Genomic DNA, 19011 nt, shown 5'->3' on the forward strand with positions numbered 1-19011 from the left:
GGCCTATCTATTGCAAGATGAAGGCTGCCGTCCTCCAGTAGTTCTGCAATTCCCCAGACCATTACCTAAAGAGCTGTAGAAATTTCACCAAGAAGGGGGGGGGGTCAAACCTTGGAGGCATTTATGCATCAGTCCCTGAAATATCGGAGTGGTTGGGCACAGGTAACACAGTTGACGCATTTACGGGCATGTTTAATCTGATTGCATGTAAGACTATGCTTTGACAATGCGAGATGAAGTTACACCAGCATCTAGAGGACAAGACCATCATGGTCCCTCTGGAGCTTTCAAAGGTTGCCGATCAGTTTGTGGCTACTTGCATCCAGAAAAAGGCCATGGTTAGTGTATCAAACAAAATGACAAGGGGAGCGAGAAACATAAACCGAAAGAGGGTAAGGACAAAGTTTTGCACCCTCCTGCCAAGAAAGGCCCCCAAAGGTCAGAGGGGAGAACCCTGTCATCTTCATCGTCCCCTCCGGCAGAGAGGAGAAATGAGGGCACCCATAGCACTAGGGCGTCCATGCTCACAGCCCCTTACGTACGCAGATCGGAGGCATAAGAAGGGACATCCTGCCTGTAAGTGTAGACTCAAGCCGGCCATAGTTAACGCTACACTCGTGGAAGAAGAAGAGGGAATAGTCAATGTGGGCATCTTAGACGATGAATTCCAACTTTGCCTGGGGTTGGCTGATTGCACCCATGTATCCCTGAGCGGGAAATGTACTGAGTCTCCCACTGAGGCCCCCGGTTTTCATTAATACAGAGATCTTTTTGAACCATGTATTCCTCAACAGGACATAAGCCCCAGCACTCTATGATTCTGCTGCAAGTATCACTTCTGTCCGACAACAGTGGGAATGAGACGATCAGATCATCCCTGGTCCTCCCAGACTAGTTGGGGGATTTTTTTGGTCTCACCCGATGCCCATTGGCTATCATGGAGTTCATTTGGAGGGGAAAAATGTCTCAACTCTGCGTCGCTGTCAAGGATGCCACCTTGTACTGTTAAGAAATGATAGACCTGATGCTGAAATGATTGCAACGGTCACACAATCAAGGGCCAAGGAAGCAGCTCGGGTAGCAGCCCTGGTGGCTATGAGGGCAGGGTCTCTTCCGGTTGATGATGGCATAAGACCGTCTCCACCAGTACTACCCAGTCCAGATCTGGAGTCCACAGAGACACTTGCTCCTGCCGGAGAGGGTCTAGTGGTCACTGAAGTGCCTGCTGCAGCAGCACATGTCTCAGTGACCTCAGGCATAGTACATGAGGTGGAGGATATGGAAGCATCAGGCCTCACGGGTCTCCCTGAGCTTAGTGACTTGTCATTAGCTATGGGCCCAAGTCAGGCTGACATTTGCCAAGAGCAGCGCGACTGTCCAACTTTGGCAAAACTGCGTGAGCAAGCAGGCAGAGAAGCAAACCTGGGGTGAAGCCCCTTGGATATTCAAGACGTACTGGGATAACAGACTCTTGTACAGTGGGCCCAAGACTTCTGAGATGGGACCAGCTGGCGTTTGGTGGTTCCCCAGTGCCACAAAAGGTTCCTGTTGGATTTGGCTCACGACATTTCATTGGCAGGCCATCTTGGAATGATGGAAACAGCCGAGCTGTCGGCTATTTTCTACTAGCCCCAGATGGGGTCAAAGATAATTCCACTAGAAAACAGCGCGACAAGTTGGTTTGCGCAGGGGGAGCGGAAGAATTGATCTGGGCACACTTAGAAAGGCGAGTGGCCATAACTGGAGCATGATGAACTGTGGCCAGACGAAACTCTAATTGGCCCTCCAGAAACGCGCTATAAAGACCAACAAAGCAACGTGGGAGGACACAGCCCCACTCGAAACGCAGCCCCCCAGCTGCCGCACAGCGCAGCTGGTTGGGACGCATACGCTGATACCTTATCGGACTAGGGACTTGCAACAACATTGAAGAATTGAAGCCGGATACGCAAAGAAGACTGCAAGATGTCAGTGAAAGGGTTGAGGACCAAAAGCAAACAACCAACGATGGATACTTTTGCGAAAACACAGCGAACTCCTTCGACCCCGACACAAAGCACGGGGGCAGCTTCTGCGGACTGAGCCCCGGAAGGAGCAAATCATCAGGTCCTAGCGGCCATTACAGAACTGAGCACTAAATGGGGCACAGCTATGGCGGACCTATGTACGGACCTTGAGAATAAAATTGACGCAGTAGGGATTGAAGTTACCCTGCTGCGACAAGATGTTAGAGCACTGGCGGAAAGGACAAGTGGCCTAGAAAGCGCGATGAAGACCAATACGGAGGTCAGCACGAATAATGCAAAAGAGGTCCATGTACTCAAACAGCAGGTGGCTAATCTTGAAAATCGAGTGGAAGAGGCGGAAGGACGAGCGAGACGGAACAACATTCGAGTAGTTGGCCTGCCGGAGGGAGAAGAAGGCCAGGACCCCACAAACTATGTTGAGAACATGATACTGCAAGCGATAGGGGCGGACAAGCTCTCGCAGGGGTTTGCGGTTGAGCGTGCACATCGGGCTCTTATGAGGAAACCGCGGCCTAGGGCCCCACCACGGCCGATAATTGCGAAAATTTTGAACTACAGAGATAGGGAGAAGATCCTGGAGTACTTTCGCAAGGAACGATGGTAAGGGCTTCTACCACCATCACTGCATATCCTGACTATACTATGTTTGTGCAGAGACAGAGGTACAGTTATGTGGTGATTAAAAGAAGATTGCATGCAGCTGACATCAGGTACATGCTCTTGTACCCTGCGAGGCTGAAGGTCTTGCACAAAGGCAGAGCGCTTTTTTTCTACACCCCAGAGGAAGTGACATCTTGGCTGGATGCGCAGGGCTGCCCGGAACAAGACGAGGAGCACAACCGCCAGAAGCACGATAAGTGATGAGAATACATCAGGTCCAGTGTGGGTATTAGCGGGAGAGGGGATTTCTAGTACTAAACCTGGGAACATTTGTTTGACAATAGGTCGCTTCTGGACGTCGCTGCTGTGTTGGACTGGAATATAGTAATTGTATAAGTGGACTGGGTGGCACCAGGCGTAGCAAATTAGCACAACCAGGAGCAACAGGACAGAGACCTATTTTCACCCCCCAAAGTTAGTAGCAAGGCGGCCACTAGGGTGCCTTTACCCTGCTAAGCCGCGAGCACAGGCTTTGGCCGGACCGGGCTAGATGCGGGGGTGCCTGAGATCCAGGGATCGAGCTGGGCAATTGTTGGGGAAGGGAAGGGTGGGGGCAGGGAGGGAGGGAGGGGGCGGGGTGGTTGGGGTGTTGGTAGTTAAGGGAAGTTTGGATTGGGGAACGAGCCTATATAGACGAGAACGGAAAGGGAAAATGGTCTGAACTGATGGTGGGGGGAGGGGAACTCTAACAAGGCATGGGGGACCTTAAAATAATTACATGGAATGTCAGGGGCCTCAATAGTTATCTGAAAAGGAACAATATTATGCTGTACCTGCGCAGACAAAAGATAGATATTGCACTGCTGCAGGAGACTCACCTGACACGGGAAAAGCTGGGGATGGTGGGGAAGAAATGGAAAGGGGTTGTGGCAGGCTCGACATTTTCGGCCTATGCTAGAGGAGTGCTCATCTGGGTAGCGCCGCATGTCTCATTTCACATGTTACAGGAAGCGGCGGAAGCAGATGGGAGAATGGTTATGCTGAAAGGACTGGTGGAGAATAGGGAGATATGCATTGTGAACACCTATGCCCCCAATCAAAATACGGCAACATATTTCAGAACCCTGAATTCCACTCTTGGCATGTGTATGGGAAGCTTATTGATCTGGGGAGGGGATTTTAACTGTGTACTAAACCCTAGAGTGGACAGATGGGACGGAAATTTGATAGACCTGCCCCGGAGGCCAAAGCGCTGCAGTAGTTGCTAGATGACTTTGGTCTGGTGGATGTATGGAGAGCGAAACACCCCCAAGATTGACCATACACGCACTATTCTGCCCCGCAACAGCTACATACGGGGCTGGACTATGTCTTTGTCACGCTGGAAATAATGATTGAAACGGTGCAGGCAGAATACAAGGCGAGGGTCCTGTCAGACCACTCGCCTGTGCTTATTGGCTCAGAACGTGGATCCCGACATGGTGTCTCCGAGCAGAGGCGCTCAAAGACCCCCTCTTTAGGGAAGATATAAGGGAAGAGATTATAAACTATTTTGGGGTAAATACGGGTAGCGTGGACTCAGGGAGCACGCTAAGGGAAGCCTTTAAGGTGGTGCTGCGGGGCGTTGCAATAGCAAAATCTAAAAGCATGCAGGGAGGAATCCTGGCCGATCTACAAGAAGCAGAAAAGGCATTGGAAGAGGCGCTAGAGGTGAGGGATGATACTGAAAAAGACTTGGAGTTAATACTGAAACTGCAACAGACATGTGCAGAACAATGGGATAGACTGTGTACCCTTAACTATAAAAAATATATTGAGAGGCAGCATGCGGGAGGAGATAAAACAGGAAGGCTTTTGGCATGGTTATATAAGAGCGAGACCCCCAGATCCCCTATTAGGACGATAACAAGAGAAGATGGCAGCGTAGCTGACACCCGGAAGGAGTTAATCAGGAGTTTGCAAAGTACTATAGGGAACTATATGGAGACGAGGAGAAGAGCAGCGATGAAGAAATAACAGATACACTAGAAGATATAGGGTTGCCCGAAGTAAGTGCCAAAGAAAGAGAGGAGCTGGACGCACCGATTACCTTGGAGGAGCTAAAGGAGGTGGTGAGACAGCTACCCACGAGTAAGACCCCGGGGGCAGACGGGTTTCCAAGTGAGTTTTATAAAGTGTACAAGGCAGAAGTGCTCCCCCCTGATGTTGGACATGCTAAATGAAGCGTTTGAAACAGGACGGCTGCCAGAATCACTTAGAGAAGCGATTATAATACCGCTTCCCAAACCTAACAAGCCTGGACATAATTGTGGCTCAGTTGTCAATGCTGAACCAGGACAGCAAGATATTTGGCAAGTAGACTGCAAAGAGTCATTAGTAAGCTAATACACCCCGACCAGACGGGCTGTGTCCCGAATAGGAACATAACTCATAATCACAGACGGCTCCATCGAGTGGTCAAATGGGGGAGCAAGAATGAAGGTGAAATGGCGATAGTGTCCCTAGACGCTGTGAAGGCCTTTGATTTAGTCAAGTGGCCATGGCAGCTGGCAGCCTTCGCGGGTTATGGTATGGGGCCTGGATACATAAGATGGGCAACGATGCTATACAGTGAACTGTTGGCTAGTGTCAAAACAGGAGCAGTGATCTCTGAGAGATGGCAACTAGGCAGGGATACCAGGCAGGGGTGCCCATGGTCCCCTATGCTATACATATTAGCTCTAGAACCCTTGGCGATATACCTCAGACAACAGTATGATCCTATAGGCATCGAGGTGGTAGGGGAGCGACACTTGATCTCCTTGTATGCGGATGATCTGCTGCTGTACCTGAGGCACCCGAAAGAGAATCTCCAATACATCCTGGAAGTTATGGATAGGTACGCGGGGCTGTCTGGCATAGCGGTGAATCCTCAGAAGTCTACCATCTTTCCCCTAGGTTGCTATAGGGGGACCCCCATCGGGCGGCTCCGGTGCTGCAAGCGCCGTGGGCTGTGGGTACTTTACGATATCTGGGGATAGACGTGTATCACACGGTGGAAGAAAAACATAAGCACAATACTGAGGCAGCCATAAGAAAAATTGAAAAGAGTATGACATTTTGGGTGAAGTTGCCCCTAGCAATGATGGGGCAAGGAGCAATGCTCAAGATGGTGGTCTTACCTAGGCTCCTGCATTACTTTGGGAACATTCCGTACCTAATGCCTAAAATGTTCTTCACCAGATTGAACAGCATGTGCAGGGATTTCTTGTGGCAGGGCACTAGGAATAGGGTGGCACTATGGAAGTTGCAGAACTTCTATGAAAAAGGGGGAATAAAATTGCCCAACTATGAGGTCTATTACGTAGCGGCCCAAATGCAATATGTCGCTAAGTGGCTCTCAGACGAAGTGACCCCTGAATCCAGGTTGTTTAGAGCAGATTGTGCCCCATTTTATTTGAAAGAGATGATTTGGCTGCCCAAGACAGAAATGAAAGCGCGCCCTGGGAAGATGGTGCTTGGGTGGAGGATGTGGCGCCGAGCATGCCAGATGATGGAAAACCCAGTTGCATGCTCCCCGCAGATACCGCTGGTCGCGTTGGCTGGGGTAGATGAGCAGCTGCGAATGACAATTAGGAACCACTGGGAATCGGTGGTGTTGGTGACTATGGGAGATGTCTGGCGGGAGGGGATTATCTTAAATTTCGAAGAACTAGGAGAGGAAGCGGGGTTACACATAGGTCAATATATTACATATCATAGAATAGCGCAGAAGATTAAAGAAACTTGGCCTGAAACAGTACTGGAAGAAGAGCCGGATGTTATCATAGACACAATATATGATATAGCGGAAGGAGGGCATGAGATTTCTAGATTGGACGAAATGATAATGTCTAAGGTTGGGAGAGAACCGACGCAACTGAGGCTAGACTGGGATGCAGAGGTGGGAGCCCCGATAGAGGATGGGATGTGGGAACGTGCCCTGGGGTACCATAAAAAGGTGTCAAGAAACGCTAGATTGAAACAGATACAATTATATATCACGCACAGGGCATATATGACTCCCCTGAAGATATTGAGGTTTGAAAATGCTGGCAGACAAGCATGTCCCAAATGCGATGAAGAACAGGCTGATATGGTACATGTTCTGGTCCTGCCCGGTGATTGAGTGCTTTTGGAGCGAAGTAGCCGGGAGACTAGCGGAAAAAAAGGGGGTCACTATGGTTATAGATTCAGTTTGGGCTTGCCTACTCGGAGGGTTCCCCAGACCGCAGAAACCTAAGCATGTCAGTAAACTGAAGGATTTAGCATATGTGCTCGCGAAAAGGAGGATTCCTATGGGATGGAAGACTTGTCATAGGCCATGAGTGGAGACTTGGTGGATGGATTTGCAGAAGTGGGTGGAGGCGGAGACCATGGTATGGCAGGAGGCAAGTAACATAGGAGGAGAGGAGGAGGTGGGAACCCTGATGGCATGGAAAATGTTGGTAGCTGAACTGTTTGGAACGATACAAGAATTAACAGAATCTACTGAAAATGGGACACCACCAGATACAAAGTGAGGGGGATAAATAGGCTCAGAAGGGAGGGTGGGACAAGGGGAGCAGTGGCTACATTTGTGTAATGGACAATGTTGAAACAGTACCATTGATATCCGCACTGCAAGTTTGGTTTGTATTGGTTTTGTTTGTTTGAATATGCCATAAAAATTGCTTTAAAAAAAATTAAAAGAAAAAGATAATTCCACTACCCTTGGTTGAACGGCCTTTCGAGAGAATAGGTATGGACATTGTAGGTCCTTTGGTTCCTCAAACCTCCTCACGGAAACAGGTATATCTTGGTCATAGTTGCACATGCGTACATGAAGGCGATGTGGTATGAATGTGGAATTACCTATAAATTCTCCACAGCCTTTCATCCACAAACTAACGTGCTTGTTGGGCGGTTCAACAAGACCCTCAAGTGCATGATAGGTGGCCTGCAAGAACCACACAGGTGAAAATGGGATATTCTCCTGTCATTCCTCCTGTTCCACAGAGTGGTGTCTGGTTCAGTTCCTTTGAGCTCTTGTTTGGTCATCCGATTAGGGGTCTGCCAAATCTGGTGCAGGAAGGAGTGTAGTGCAATCCCTGAACTCCTTCCCACGACATAGTGGACTATGTGCTGGCCTTTGATCCTGGATGGCCAAGTACAGGGAACAGAGCACCCAGAACTTTAAGGCCAGCCAGGAGCTCATGAAGCACTGTCATGACCATGTCTGAATCCACATCAGGCCATTTGGTTTGGATGATGGAATCTGTCAAAACCAGCACGACAAGTGGACTGGGCCCTATGTGGTGCTTGAAATTATTAGTGAGGTTAACTTACTCATTAATACGTAGACCCTGAGGCAGACGCATCGGGTCTTTCACGTCATCTGGCTAAAACCCCATTACAGCTGGGATCACTAGGTCATGGCTCTGGTTACGGATGACGACACTGTGAAGGAGTCTGATCCCCTCCCTTATCTGTTACACGCAGAGCCCACCAACGGGTCTCTCAAGGGAGTTCAACTCTAGGCAGACTTCACAGAGCAGCAGAGGTGAGACTTCCAGTGGTTGCTGGATTAGAACGCCAGCCTGTTCGCTGTGACTCTTGGGACGATCGATTGGAGAGTCTATGACATGGACACAGAAGCCAGTAAGCCAATGAAAGAGAAGGATTCACCGAATGTCGGACAAGGTCAAAGACACCATACAAGGAGGAGGTCTCCAAGATGTTGGCCTTCGGGTCTATCGAGCCTTCTGCAGCCCCTGGATTAGTCCGGTGGTACTGGTCCGTAAAATGTCCAGTGGCAGAAAGACTGAGGTTGCGTGGATTATCGGGACACAACTCTGTCACAAAGACAGATGCACACCCCTTCCCTCGGGCAGACAACCTAATCGACAGGTTAGGCGTTGCCCGGATCATGAGTACCCTCTTCCTCACTGCCGGGTACTGCCAAGTTGGTCTGACCAATTCTGCAAAAGAGAGGTTTGGATTCTTGACCCCCTGACGGGCATTACCCTTTCACTTTATGCCTTTTGGACTAAAGAATGCCCCTGCCGCCTACAGAAGATGGTAAACCAGCTACTAATCTGGATGGAAGACATTAGCATCGCCTACCTCGATGACGTTGACTTACTCCGCATCACTTAGAAAGACCATCTATCAAACCTAGAACAGATGTGACTATCAAGGCGTCCAAATGCAAGATAGCGCTAGGTACTGTAACTTACCTCGGACACCAGGTTGGTAGTGGCAAAGTCGAGGTTTTGATGAACTGCAACGTCCCCACCATCCGGACTCGGGTGAGAGCCTTCCTGAACATCACTGGCTATTTTTTCATTTGTGGAAAGTGCCCAGACCCGGAGGTATCACAACGTTAATACATATCGTAGTAAAAAAGCAGTACAGCATGACAGGCAGGTAGGACAAGTCTTATGCTTATTTGTTGAACTGTACAGTTTTTACGTTTTTTTTCCAAAAATTAGGTAGGAGAATTCATCTTATTTGTATTTTTGCAAGGAACTTGGGGTAGGTCACCCTAAGTTACCTGGGGGAAACTAGACGTGGACCCCTTGCTCACTGTGTTCAGAGAGGCAAAGCTGCACCTCACTGATGAGGCCCAACAAGGCAGAAACACGTGTCTGGGGTTGTTGTTGGTACTCTTGTTCAAAGGATGTTTGCCTGGCATGTCGGTGCTGGACTGCCCTTGTGGGCGGGACAAAGACTGATATGCAAATGAATATTCCTCCTTTGTGAAAAGTACAGTTAGCAAAAAGCAATGGCTATGGACTCTCAAAGTGGGGAAAAAAACGCAGAACTAGTTATCATGCCATGTTCTTTCTAGAGCGGGGCGCCTGCTACCTTTTTTGTATGTATACAGCGAGGAAGGGCATCCCAGAGGGTCGGAGCTACAACAATGAAGCTTGCTGCGCCTGCTCTTTTTCGGGTGCATCTAGGTGTGGCTAGGGCCATGATGGTAGTGGAGCGCAGACTGTGTGGTTTGGTATTTTTGGAGATGCGCTGGTTAAGGAAGGTAGGTGCGGTGTTGTGTATACACCAGTGATAAATTAATAGAATTTTAAACTCAATGCAGGCTGTAATAGGCAGCCAGTGGGCCTCGCACCTCGTTTGAGAGATGTGATCTGTTTGCTTCATTCCCCAAGCAGCCTAAAGGGCGATGTATTCGGTCAGTTGGAGTTTGGATATGTTTTTAGTACAGGTGACAGAGAGGATGGCATTACAATAGTCCAATTTTCTGCCAATGATGGCTCTAGCTAGTGTGAAGCAGTTGTCAGAAGATAGAAATGCTGAGGTTAATGAGCTTGGTGGAGTATGGTGCTGATAAGGCAAGGGCGTGAACATGTTTTAGCAGGATAGTTGTGAATCTAGGTGCACACCCACAGTTTGCACATTGCTTGCGACAGTAATGTTGCCATCAATGGAGAAGGATGTGAAGGCTGGGTCCAGATGTTCTAGTCGATGCAGGGATCCTACAATGAGGAGCTCTGTGGTATCATCATTCAGACAGAGATGGCGATCTGGCATCCAAGCTAGAATGATGCTAGAGATGCGATTGATGTAGGGTGTGGTTTCCAGTGAGTTTTAGTAGGACTTGGGTGTCATCGTCAAAGTTAGTATAGGGAATTTCAAGGATGTCAAGGTCGTCGAAAAGGGGCTTAGTGTACATGCTGTAGATCGTTGGTGACAGATACAAGCCTTGCAGGACCCCATATGAGACCGGGATAGGGTCCGCTGCTTCAGAGCCAGCCAAAATCCTGGAGGAGTGCTGGCTGTGAAAGGACTTAAACCAATTTGCAGCTTCTCTGGAGAAGTTGAAGTTGGAGGCAAGGTTCTGACAGAGGATGTCATAGTCAACAAGATTAAAGGCCGCAGAGAGGTCAAGTAGGAGGAGGATGGAGAGTTCTCTGGTTACTACTGGCATTTCATTAAGGGGTATGGGACTCCTGCCCTTCCCCTGAACAACCTAACTTCCAAGAAGCTGCCGGAAAAGGTCACTTGGACTGCTGCCTGTCGGTTATCCTTCAAGAGCTTGAAGGATGGCAGGCCCTCATTCTTAAGATTCCGGCAAAGAGTTTTATCATACAAACAGATGCTTGTAAATTTGGCATTGGTGCAGTGTTGATGCAACTGAACTCTGAGGGAGTAGAACAACCTTGTGCATACCTGAGTAGGCACTTGACCAAGCGAGAACGGGACTGATCTACCATTGAAAAGGAGACGTTTGAAGTAGTTTGAGCGGTACATAAGCTGAAACCCTACATCTTTGGGTCTGACTTCCAAACAGACCACAGACCTCTGAGGTGGCTTATGGCCATGCAGGGAGAGAACCCCAAGTTACTGTGTTGGGCCATATCCCTACAGGGAATGGACATTGTAAGGGTGCAGAAGTAGACGTGGGACACAAACGATCATGCTAGTGTGCATAAGCTTTTATTCAATAGGAAGCAGGGAAAAACCGTGTCTGTCCCTATAACGAAGAGGGGGTTTCCCCCTGCCTCAAATAAAACTAAACATGCTGTCAGAATGTCCATCAAAAGAAATATAGTCCACTGTTCTATGTCCCAAAGCTATTTCCGTCTCTTACACTTCAAAAGAAAACTATATAACTAGCCCACCCTGATTCCAGACACGTGGTTCCTTCCTTCTGGATGGTTTTAGATAGTTTGTGACCGTTGGGGGAATATCCCTCTTCCCCTGGTAGTAAATTGGCCTTTTGATATAGTTCCAAACAGATGGTGGGAGGAGGTCATTCTTTACAGTTCCACAAGGATGGGGGAAATCTCTCCCTTCCTTAAGCCTTTCTTATGCTCTCTTTCAATATTCCAAATGATGTTCATGGTTTTGCCAGAGTATATCTCTCTCCTCCCCTGGTCTTCTCTTGACTTTTGCAAAAGGATTTCTCTCTCTCCTCTTGGTCTTATCTTCCAGTTATGTTGGTGTCAGACCCCTTTCTCAGGCTTATAATGTCTCTTAATCAGGCCCCGTTGACTATCCTGCCAGGCACTATTTCTCATAGAAAGTCCTCTGTGATTCTTCCAAGTTCTGGTACGAGGAAAATGGCGACTCTTGTACTCTGATTGTCCAAAACAATTGCTTTCACACTGGGGATTTTTCTTTTGCCCCCACTCGGTTCAACTCTGTCCCTCAGGGTTTCAACAGTTTTCTTTATGGATTTCCTCAACCCCAGGGCGTGCTCCTTCCCCCCTGCTCCACGGGTTGCTTCTCTCTCCATCTCCCAGCTTCTCTGGGTTTCTCTCTCCCCTAGAAGTCGTGCAGCTGTTCCACAGCCCTGGATCCTTCACAGGTACAGCAGGCCGTCTTTCCGCTCTCCAGATCACCGCCTGATGCCTGTTTCTCCCGCTGTGGTCCCTTTGTCTAAGTGGCATGCACCGCTGGGATGCGTCTCCTGCTTGGCCAGCGTCCCGGTCTCCTGTGTACCCTGTCCACCGCACAGCAGCTCCCTCCTGCTCACAGTTCCTCAAGGGAGGATCCGCCCACGGGAGAAGTCCTTCCTCTTTATCTTTGGCCTACTTGTATTCTGCTGAGAGCTAGTATATTCGCTTTGGTTCTGCAGGGGGCTCTTCAATCCTCTTTTCTTCTTCCTCGTGCTAGTATTTATAGAGCCATAGCTTTCCATGTTTTCCACACTCTTCCTCGTCACAGTATGGATTTTCTCATACTGATAGACATTGGAAGTGTCCCCTTCTGCGGAAGAAGTAATTAGTCACAGCAAGAACATCCAACACCAACCAGGAGCGCAGCACTCCAATGCAGATGGCCTCAGTAGGTACTTTCACCATGAGGATGAGCCATACCCTTAGAATGGTGAGTCAACCTTTTTGGCTGGGGGCGAGTGAAGTATTGCCGTCTGACAACGGTGCCAAGCCCAGGCTTTTTTTATTTTTAGTACCTAAAATTGTGTGGGTGATTCCTTCTACAAAGCGGTATTCTGCTAGCCAGACCCTCCTTTGTCACAACTCCATGCCAAAATCAAAGTGCACTTGTGCCCTGCTGCATCAGTAGCAGATCCGCAGCACCCGCTCTGCTCGTGGCACAGGGCAGGTTCAAAGGTCACATGATGCCCACTAGACCGCCGCAGCAACAGCAAAGTCACTTCAGCACTGGAACGACGAGCGCTTGGTACCCAAACTATGATGATCATGTGTACCCCTTGCTGAGGGCAGGGTAATCTCTAAGAATAAGATGTGCCTGACTTTAACATGGTGCATGGCGATCCAAAGTCCTCATTTTGGCCAAATAAACACATGCATCTTAAGTCTCCTCTAAGAACTTTTCCCATACCTGGACGTCGGTCCCTGATGGCGTTCCTACCGCAAAACACGTTGAGGCCATACAAATGGGAAAAGGCACTATATAAATGATAACTACAATACAATACACTACTTGAACCTCCACCGTACATTTGCAGCAAGCAACCGCATTCGACTCGATGCCGCTTGCTGCTAGGGCCTCTGTAATTCTATGTGCCCGACTGAGCCTAATTAGCTCACATCAACGTTCAATCCGGGTCTGAGTCGGCCCACCAAGAACCGAATTCAAGTACTGTGATACTGAACCGACCCTCCCCCTGGTCCTCTTGGGCCTAGAGACTGGTTCGGTCACGATTGTCCATGTCTTCACCAAGATATCATTTTCGGTAATGCCTTACCTACCACCACTGGAACTAAGCTCCAAGTGCTACTTTCTCAAGTCTGTCGCATCTTATCAGTCTTTCCTCTAGGGTGGGTTTTTGTACAGTAATCTCTTTTCGTTCTACTTGCATATGGGTCGCTTAAGTGTTTATATTTTTATGGAACCTTTATTGGACATTCCCTTTATTTTCGATTGTGATACTTTATTGTTTGGGTCACTACTGGCTCACCTTCACACCCCACTTGGGAGTATAGCCTGTCCTCAGCCCGCATTACCACAAAAGGCTAAGGAGGCATATCTCTTAACTGTCCCTGTTTTACCTTTATGATTGTGTTTTGGTTTTTAAAAGTGAGAGTGCTGAGCAAGCGCTTTTGTCCTTGCTCACCCTTGTACTCCAGCGAGGCAGAATCCAATTTGTTACAAACTTTCTGTGAACATGCATCGTAATAGTAACATAATAAACATGATTGAGCCAGATCCAGTGGCTCTGCTGAATGCTATATTTCTTTAGCTGCTATTATTATTATCATTATTATAGTATTTATTGAGTGCGGACCTAGCATCTAGAAGTAACAATCTGTACAATCATAAGGGGAAGACACATTGAGGGAAGCAGAGAAACAAGGGAGCGGGGAACTAGCAACAGGGTATTGGGAGGGTAGCAATTAGGCAGCAATAGATCTACAAGAAACCAGGGGAGGAAACAGCGGGGTGCAGATCAAACCGTTTTGGGTAGGGTGGGGAGTGGAGGATGTGTGGACATAAGTGTTAGGGAAGAGCCATTTCTTTAAGTGCAGGGTCTTGACCTCCTTCCTGAACCTGGGTGGGTTGTGGTGTATTTATTGGTTTTGTGATGTATGTGGGGTGCTTTACTGAACTTGTCTTTCTTCAAAAAAGAGATTGGTTCCATTGGCTTAACCCGGAATTCATGTTAGCAATAGTAGAGGATTGGCAATTTCAACAAAGCTGATGCAACCAGTGGCTGGTGCCACCTTTTCTGAAGATGGGTTGGTACATCTGGTTTACTCCAGCTGCTGCAAATGCGCTAGAAATGCCATCAGGCTGGTAAAAAGAACTCCACCTGGAGGAAACCTGTTTGGGAAACCTCTTGGTATTGTTAAAGACTATCCTGGGCATTGGAAAAACCAAGTTCTGACTAGCTACACTTTTGATACATTGAGGTTTACCAGCTACTTCAAAAAAGGCTAGGCTGCCATCCCCAGAGAAAAGGTTTACAGAAACAGTGTGCACCACATGCGCCCTATAACTGTTGATCTATAGCGGGCCCTTATCCTGCATCCAAGAGGTGATGTCTTTTGGTACAACTCCTTAAGAAAGGGTACCACGTTATCAACACCACATCAAGAAACAAAGCCATTAGAGAAGAAAGGCTCAAAACAGAGAAGAGTGTAAAGAAAGTTTGGAAGCAAAAGCAAAGACAAACATGGAGACAAATCCTTCCTGTACTGAAGTAGAAGTTCTGTGAACTGTAGTCTAGAAGGTCAGACTGACTCTTAGAGGGGGGAGGACAATACTTTCCAGGGAATCCCCAAGAGCTCAGGCGAGTTAGTTCTGTGTTCTTGAACCCTAAATTCCAGGATTTGCACTCCTTTTGTTAGCCTTGGCTCGATGGTGAATCTGCCGTTTGTAAGCCCTACATCTGAGCATCACATCTGCCCATGCAAAATCCCTTTGCATTCTGACAGCCTATCAAAGCAGCCTGACGCCAAACCACTATCAGGCACTGTTGTGGCTTAATAGTGTCACTGGCCAGGACAGCCGAAACCAAACCTGGAACCAAATAACCTTGCTCAGTGCAGATGGGCAATTCATAATAATGCTAAAGAAATGCCTCTCTTTCCGCATTTAAGATCAAGTGCTGAGAAGTAACCATGCTCTAAGTTGAGTGACAAAAACGTGCAACCCAATGGTGACCACACTAACAGAGTAGCTTCATCCTAGACAAAGTCATGGCTAGGCCGGTCTGAACCTGAGAGGAAGAACAGCATTCAGACTTAGTTTGAAAATGCACAGGGACCAACAACCCACACAGGGACCAACAACCCACTGCAAGGGAGAAGGACAGAAGCGCAGGTCTGAGAACAGAGACTGCTACATACCGATCAATATGCAATTTCCCTTTCCTTGAGTGAGAGATTCATCACTTCATACTAGTGTAGGGATTTCCCTACACTCTTTGAGCCTCCAATTCCCTCAGGGTTAGCCGCTTCTCGAAACAACGAGCTGGGGGTAGATCTTTCTCCGCGGCAGGGGCCTCCCTCTGGAACAGTCTTCCTGCCTCCCTGAAACTTGAGGAGAACCATCTCCGGTTCCGGAAGCACCTCAAAACCTTCCTCTTTGCTTCTGCTTTCTCTCTCCCTCTCCCCTGCTGAACAGCTAATTAATTCTTCACTGAAACTGCACTGATCCTGCAACTGGACCACTCTAAACGGCCTCGGTCCTGGGCCCAGCCACTCTCCACTTGCACTGATGCCCTGGAACCCCTTTACACTGCGGGACTGTCTCTGTATCCTTACAGCCCCCCCCCCTTCCCCAGCACTTGCTCTGCACTTACCTCGCACTTGCCACCAGCTGGCCCTATTTATTTATGTATTACTTTACGCCACTTACCTTGTACTGCACTTCCACCCCCCCCTTCCCCTTGCACTTTTCCCCCTCCCCCACCCCTGCACTTGCGCGATCTGAATGACACCTGGCCTAGTAGGATCGTTGTCTGTCTCCCCTTGTCCCTCCCCTCCCTGCCTCGTCGCGCCTTGAAACACCTGTGTATAGGCGCGTTACAAATACCATATCATATCATATCATATCATATCATATCATATCACATTGCCCATTTTAGAAGTTTCATGGAATTTGTTTGCCACTTCTACTGTGCTGCAGACTGCATCTGTGACACACATTCCTCAATCACTTATTCACTAGTTTTGATGATACACATTCAAAGGCCTTGTTAAAGTTCATGATTACATTTGCATTTCAGTCATTTCTCCATGGAGTGATTTGCATTTGCTATGTTGCTGCGTATTTCTTGATCGACCATCTCATGCTTCTACGCCCCCAATCTCCACAGAGCCCTGTGGTATGCCACATGTCGTATTTTGCAGCCTCTGTCCTGTTCTAGGCTGGATGAGGTCCATACCTGGGACACCTTCCGTCCATCCAGGGTGTGCCTTAAGAGGCAATATAAAGCCTGTAAGTGTTTTCACTGGTGTGAATGTACCGAGTAATGAGTGTATTGCTTGCTCTTTTGCTTTGACTGGAAGCACTGGAATGTTTTAGAAACATTTTAATAATACCAGTATTAATAGCACCAGCCTTTATATGGAAATGTTCATGCAGTGGATGTCTTAAGTGCTGTAATAACACAAATTATTTTGTCCATGGTGAGAATAAATCACCCATGGTCAATATACACTGCCCTTCCGTTTGAGCAGCCATTTTAAATACATGATCTGAAACATCCAGCGCCACAAAACTGTTCACTGCCATGCTTATCCCTGCTGTCTGCTAATTTTCCAATTTCCTTTCCTGATCTAATGCTTTTGATTCCTTCCATAGAGAAAAGGCAGAGCAGACAGTCTGGAACCGGCTGCATGATGTTGCTGCACTCAAGCGCAAACGCTGCAGCTCCCAGTTACCACTCCGCATTGGGATTCTAGGTATATTACACGTTTTTTATCTTTTTTTCAAGAGTAGAAAGGAGGTAGGAGATGCATAAACTAATTTCACTGGTTACAGTGCTGGGGGAATTCGTTTGCTATTTTGGAGCAGGGATGAAGGGGTATCTGAAATCTGACAAGTGTAGGGATAGGGATGTCTAGTTCATTCTGAGAAATGTCATCTTTTGGAAAATGGAGATGGAGAATAATCTTTTTTTTTTTTCCTTCTCGTTTCCACATAGGGTGCATGGCAGAGAGGCTGAAAGAAGAAATCTTGGAAAGGGAGAAGCTGGTCGATGTGGTTGCAGGACCAGATGCGTATCGTGATCTCCCCCGGCTCCTATCTGTAGCGGAATCTGGACAGCAGGCTGCTAATGTTTTGCTTTCAATGGATGAAACCTACGCTGATATAATGCCTGTGCACTTGACCTCCAACACTACTTCAGCCTTTGTGTACGTGGGTGTTAAGATGAATTACTAGAATCTGACTGGTGGACAGATTTTAGGAGGCCAACCTATTTATAATGAACAAGGGAACTATGAGAGAATAGCCGATGCAGAGCAGTACACGCTATTCTCAGGAGAGTGAGAGTGGGGTCAGGGGTTAACAATGAGTAAAGCACACAGTAATGCAATTTAGACAGGTAAGTACAAATATACAAAAAGAGGTCAGGGTGCCCTCTGCAAGAAAGAACACGGCATGATAACCTGTTCTGTGGGAATGTACCCACTCAGTCAGTCAATCAATGTTTATTCGGTATAAACCATTAACACCCATCATAGATAAACAATTGAATACTTATTATAAAAGGATAAAATACCAGCAAAAAAATAAAATGCATGTTCTAAAAAGTTAAAAAATAAATTTCATAAAACAGTCCTACCACACAATACCTATCTGCCCCCATAGACCCATTCATAAATGACACAAGATAATACATAAACACCCAATCTATTGAATTAATTATTAAAATCATTGCTTCTGCACAATTACTTCATTCTTTAGAAAGTGTGATTTTAACAATTTTTTTCTTGGTCCAATATTATCCTTATAGACCAGCAGAAAATATAGACATTTCCCAGTCAATCCCAGCCCACATGGGCATTTCCTGTCCGTCCGTATCCACGGGGTCCTGGAACGCACTGGTAGAACATTTAACCTCATCATAAGGATTATTCCTCTGCACTCATACGATTTCACCTTTGTGATAGATTTCCAACTATCCTTCTGTCACAGTTCTCCCTATACATTTTTTTTTTTTGATAACACATTTTATTGTTTTTCATCTTAACATCATAAAACATACATTCTTCATATAAACATTCCACCTATAAGACCAATAACTCAATTCTTGGTTAGGTGGAAGAAGAATAAAAGAGAAAACAAAAAAGAAAGGGGAGAAAAGGGTCTTGCAATGTCCGTTGTATCTCACGCTATGTGCCAGGTTGGATTACTTTTGTACACTGTGCCTTATCGTCCATTTTCCATGTTGGTACAGTCATTCACTGGGCCTCCTCCCATTTGTTCCATACCTTGTCCGCCTTCCTCGGGCACCCCTGGCTGTATATACCCTACGTTCCATTGCAATGCAAATGTTGACGTCCTTCACCCATTGTTCATACTGCAGTGTTGTTTCTGAGCCCCACAATTGTGCAATGTTCCTTTTAATTATTGCTGATGTCGTCGATAGGAGTTCTCCCTATACATTTTAATCGTTGCCAGTTTTGACAAATGCCCCAGCGTGCGCTCCCAGTCCTCTTTCTCGGCACAACTCACAACCATGCTCCTTCTTTGCCCTTTAGGTACAGTGCATAAATAGTTTAAATCACCTATATGCTAACTTTCTTGCACAGCTATCCCCTCTGTGAGCCTTGTGTGTTTGACTCTTAGAGGGGAACTTGTCATTTCCAAAAGCGCATTATATACATTGGGATTGGTTGTAGCATCTATATGAATTTTCAAGAAGTACTGAAGGAAACAACTGCGTGCCTGGCATGCCATGCTGGAAACCCCCATCTCTCAG

General features: G+C 47.3%; 1 protein-coding gene across 3 annotated transcripts in view; it reads left to right on the forward strand.

Moving 5' to 3' along the window:
- The window catches only part of CDK5RAP1 (CDK5 regulatory subunit associated protein 1), a 741070-nt gene that overhangs the window by 204994 nt on the left and 517065 nt on the right, over nt 1-19011 (forward strand). For all 3 annotated transcript variants that reach the window (XM_069652401.1, XM_069652403.1, XM_069652404.1), the window contains exons 5-6: nt 16887-16987; nt 17230-17440. In XM_069652401.1, the coding sequence (XP_069508502.1) occupies nt 16887-16987; nt 17230-17440 (312 nt within the window). The remainder of the gene's footprint in view (nt 1-16886; nt 16988-17229; nt 17441-19011) is intronic.

The sequence above is a fragment of the Ambystoma mexicanum genome, chromosome 3p (assembly GCF_040938575.1).
Source record: "Ambystoma mexicanum isolate Mex_15411 chromosome 3p, UKY_AmexF1_1, whole genome shotgun sequence".
Lineage (NCBI taxonomy): Eukaryota > Metazoa > Chordata > Amphibia > Caudata > Ambystomatidae > Ambystoma > Ambystoma mexicanum.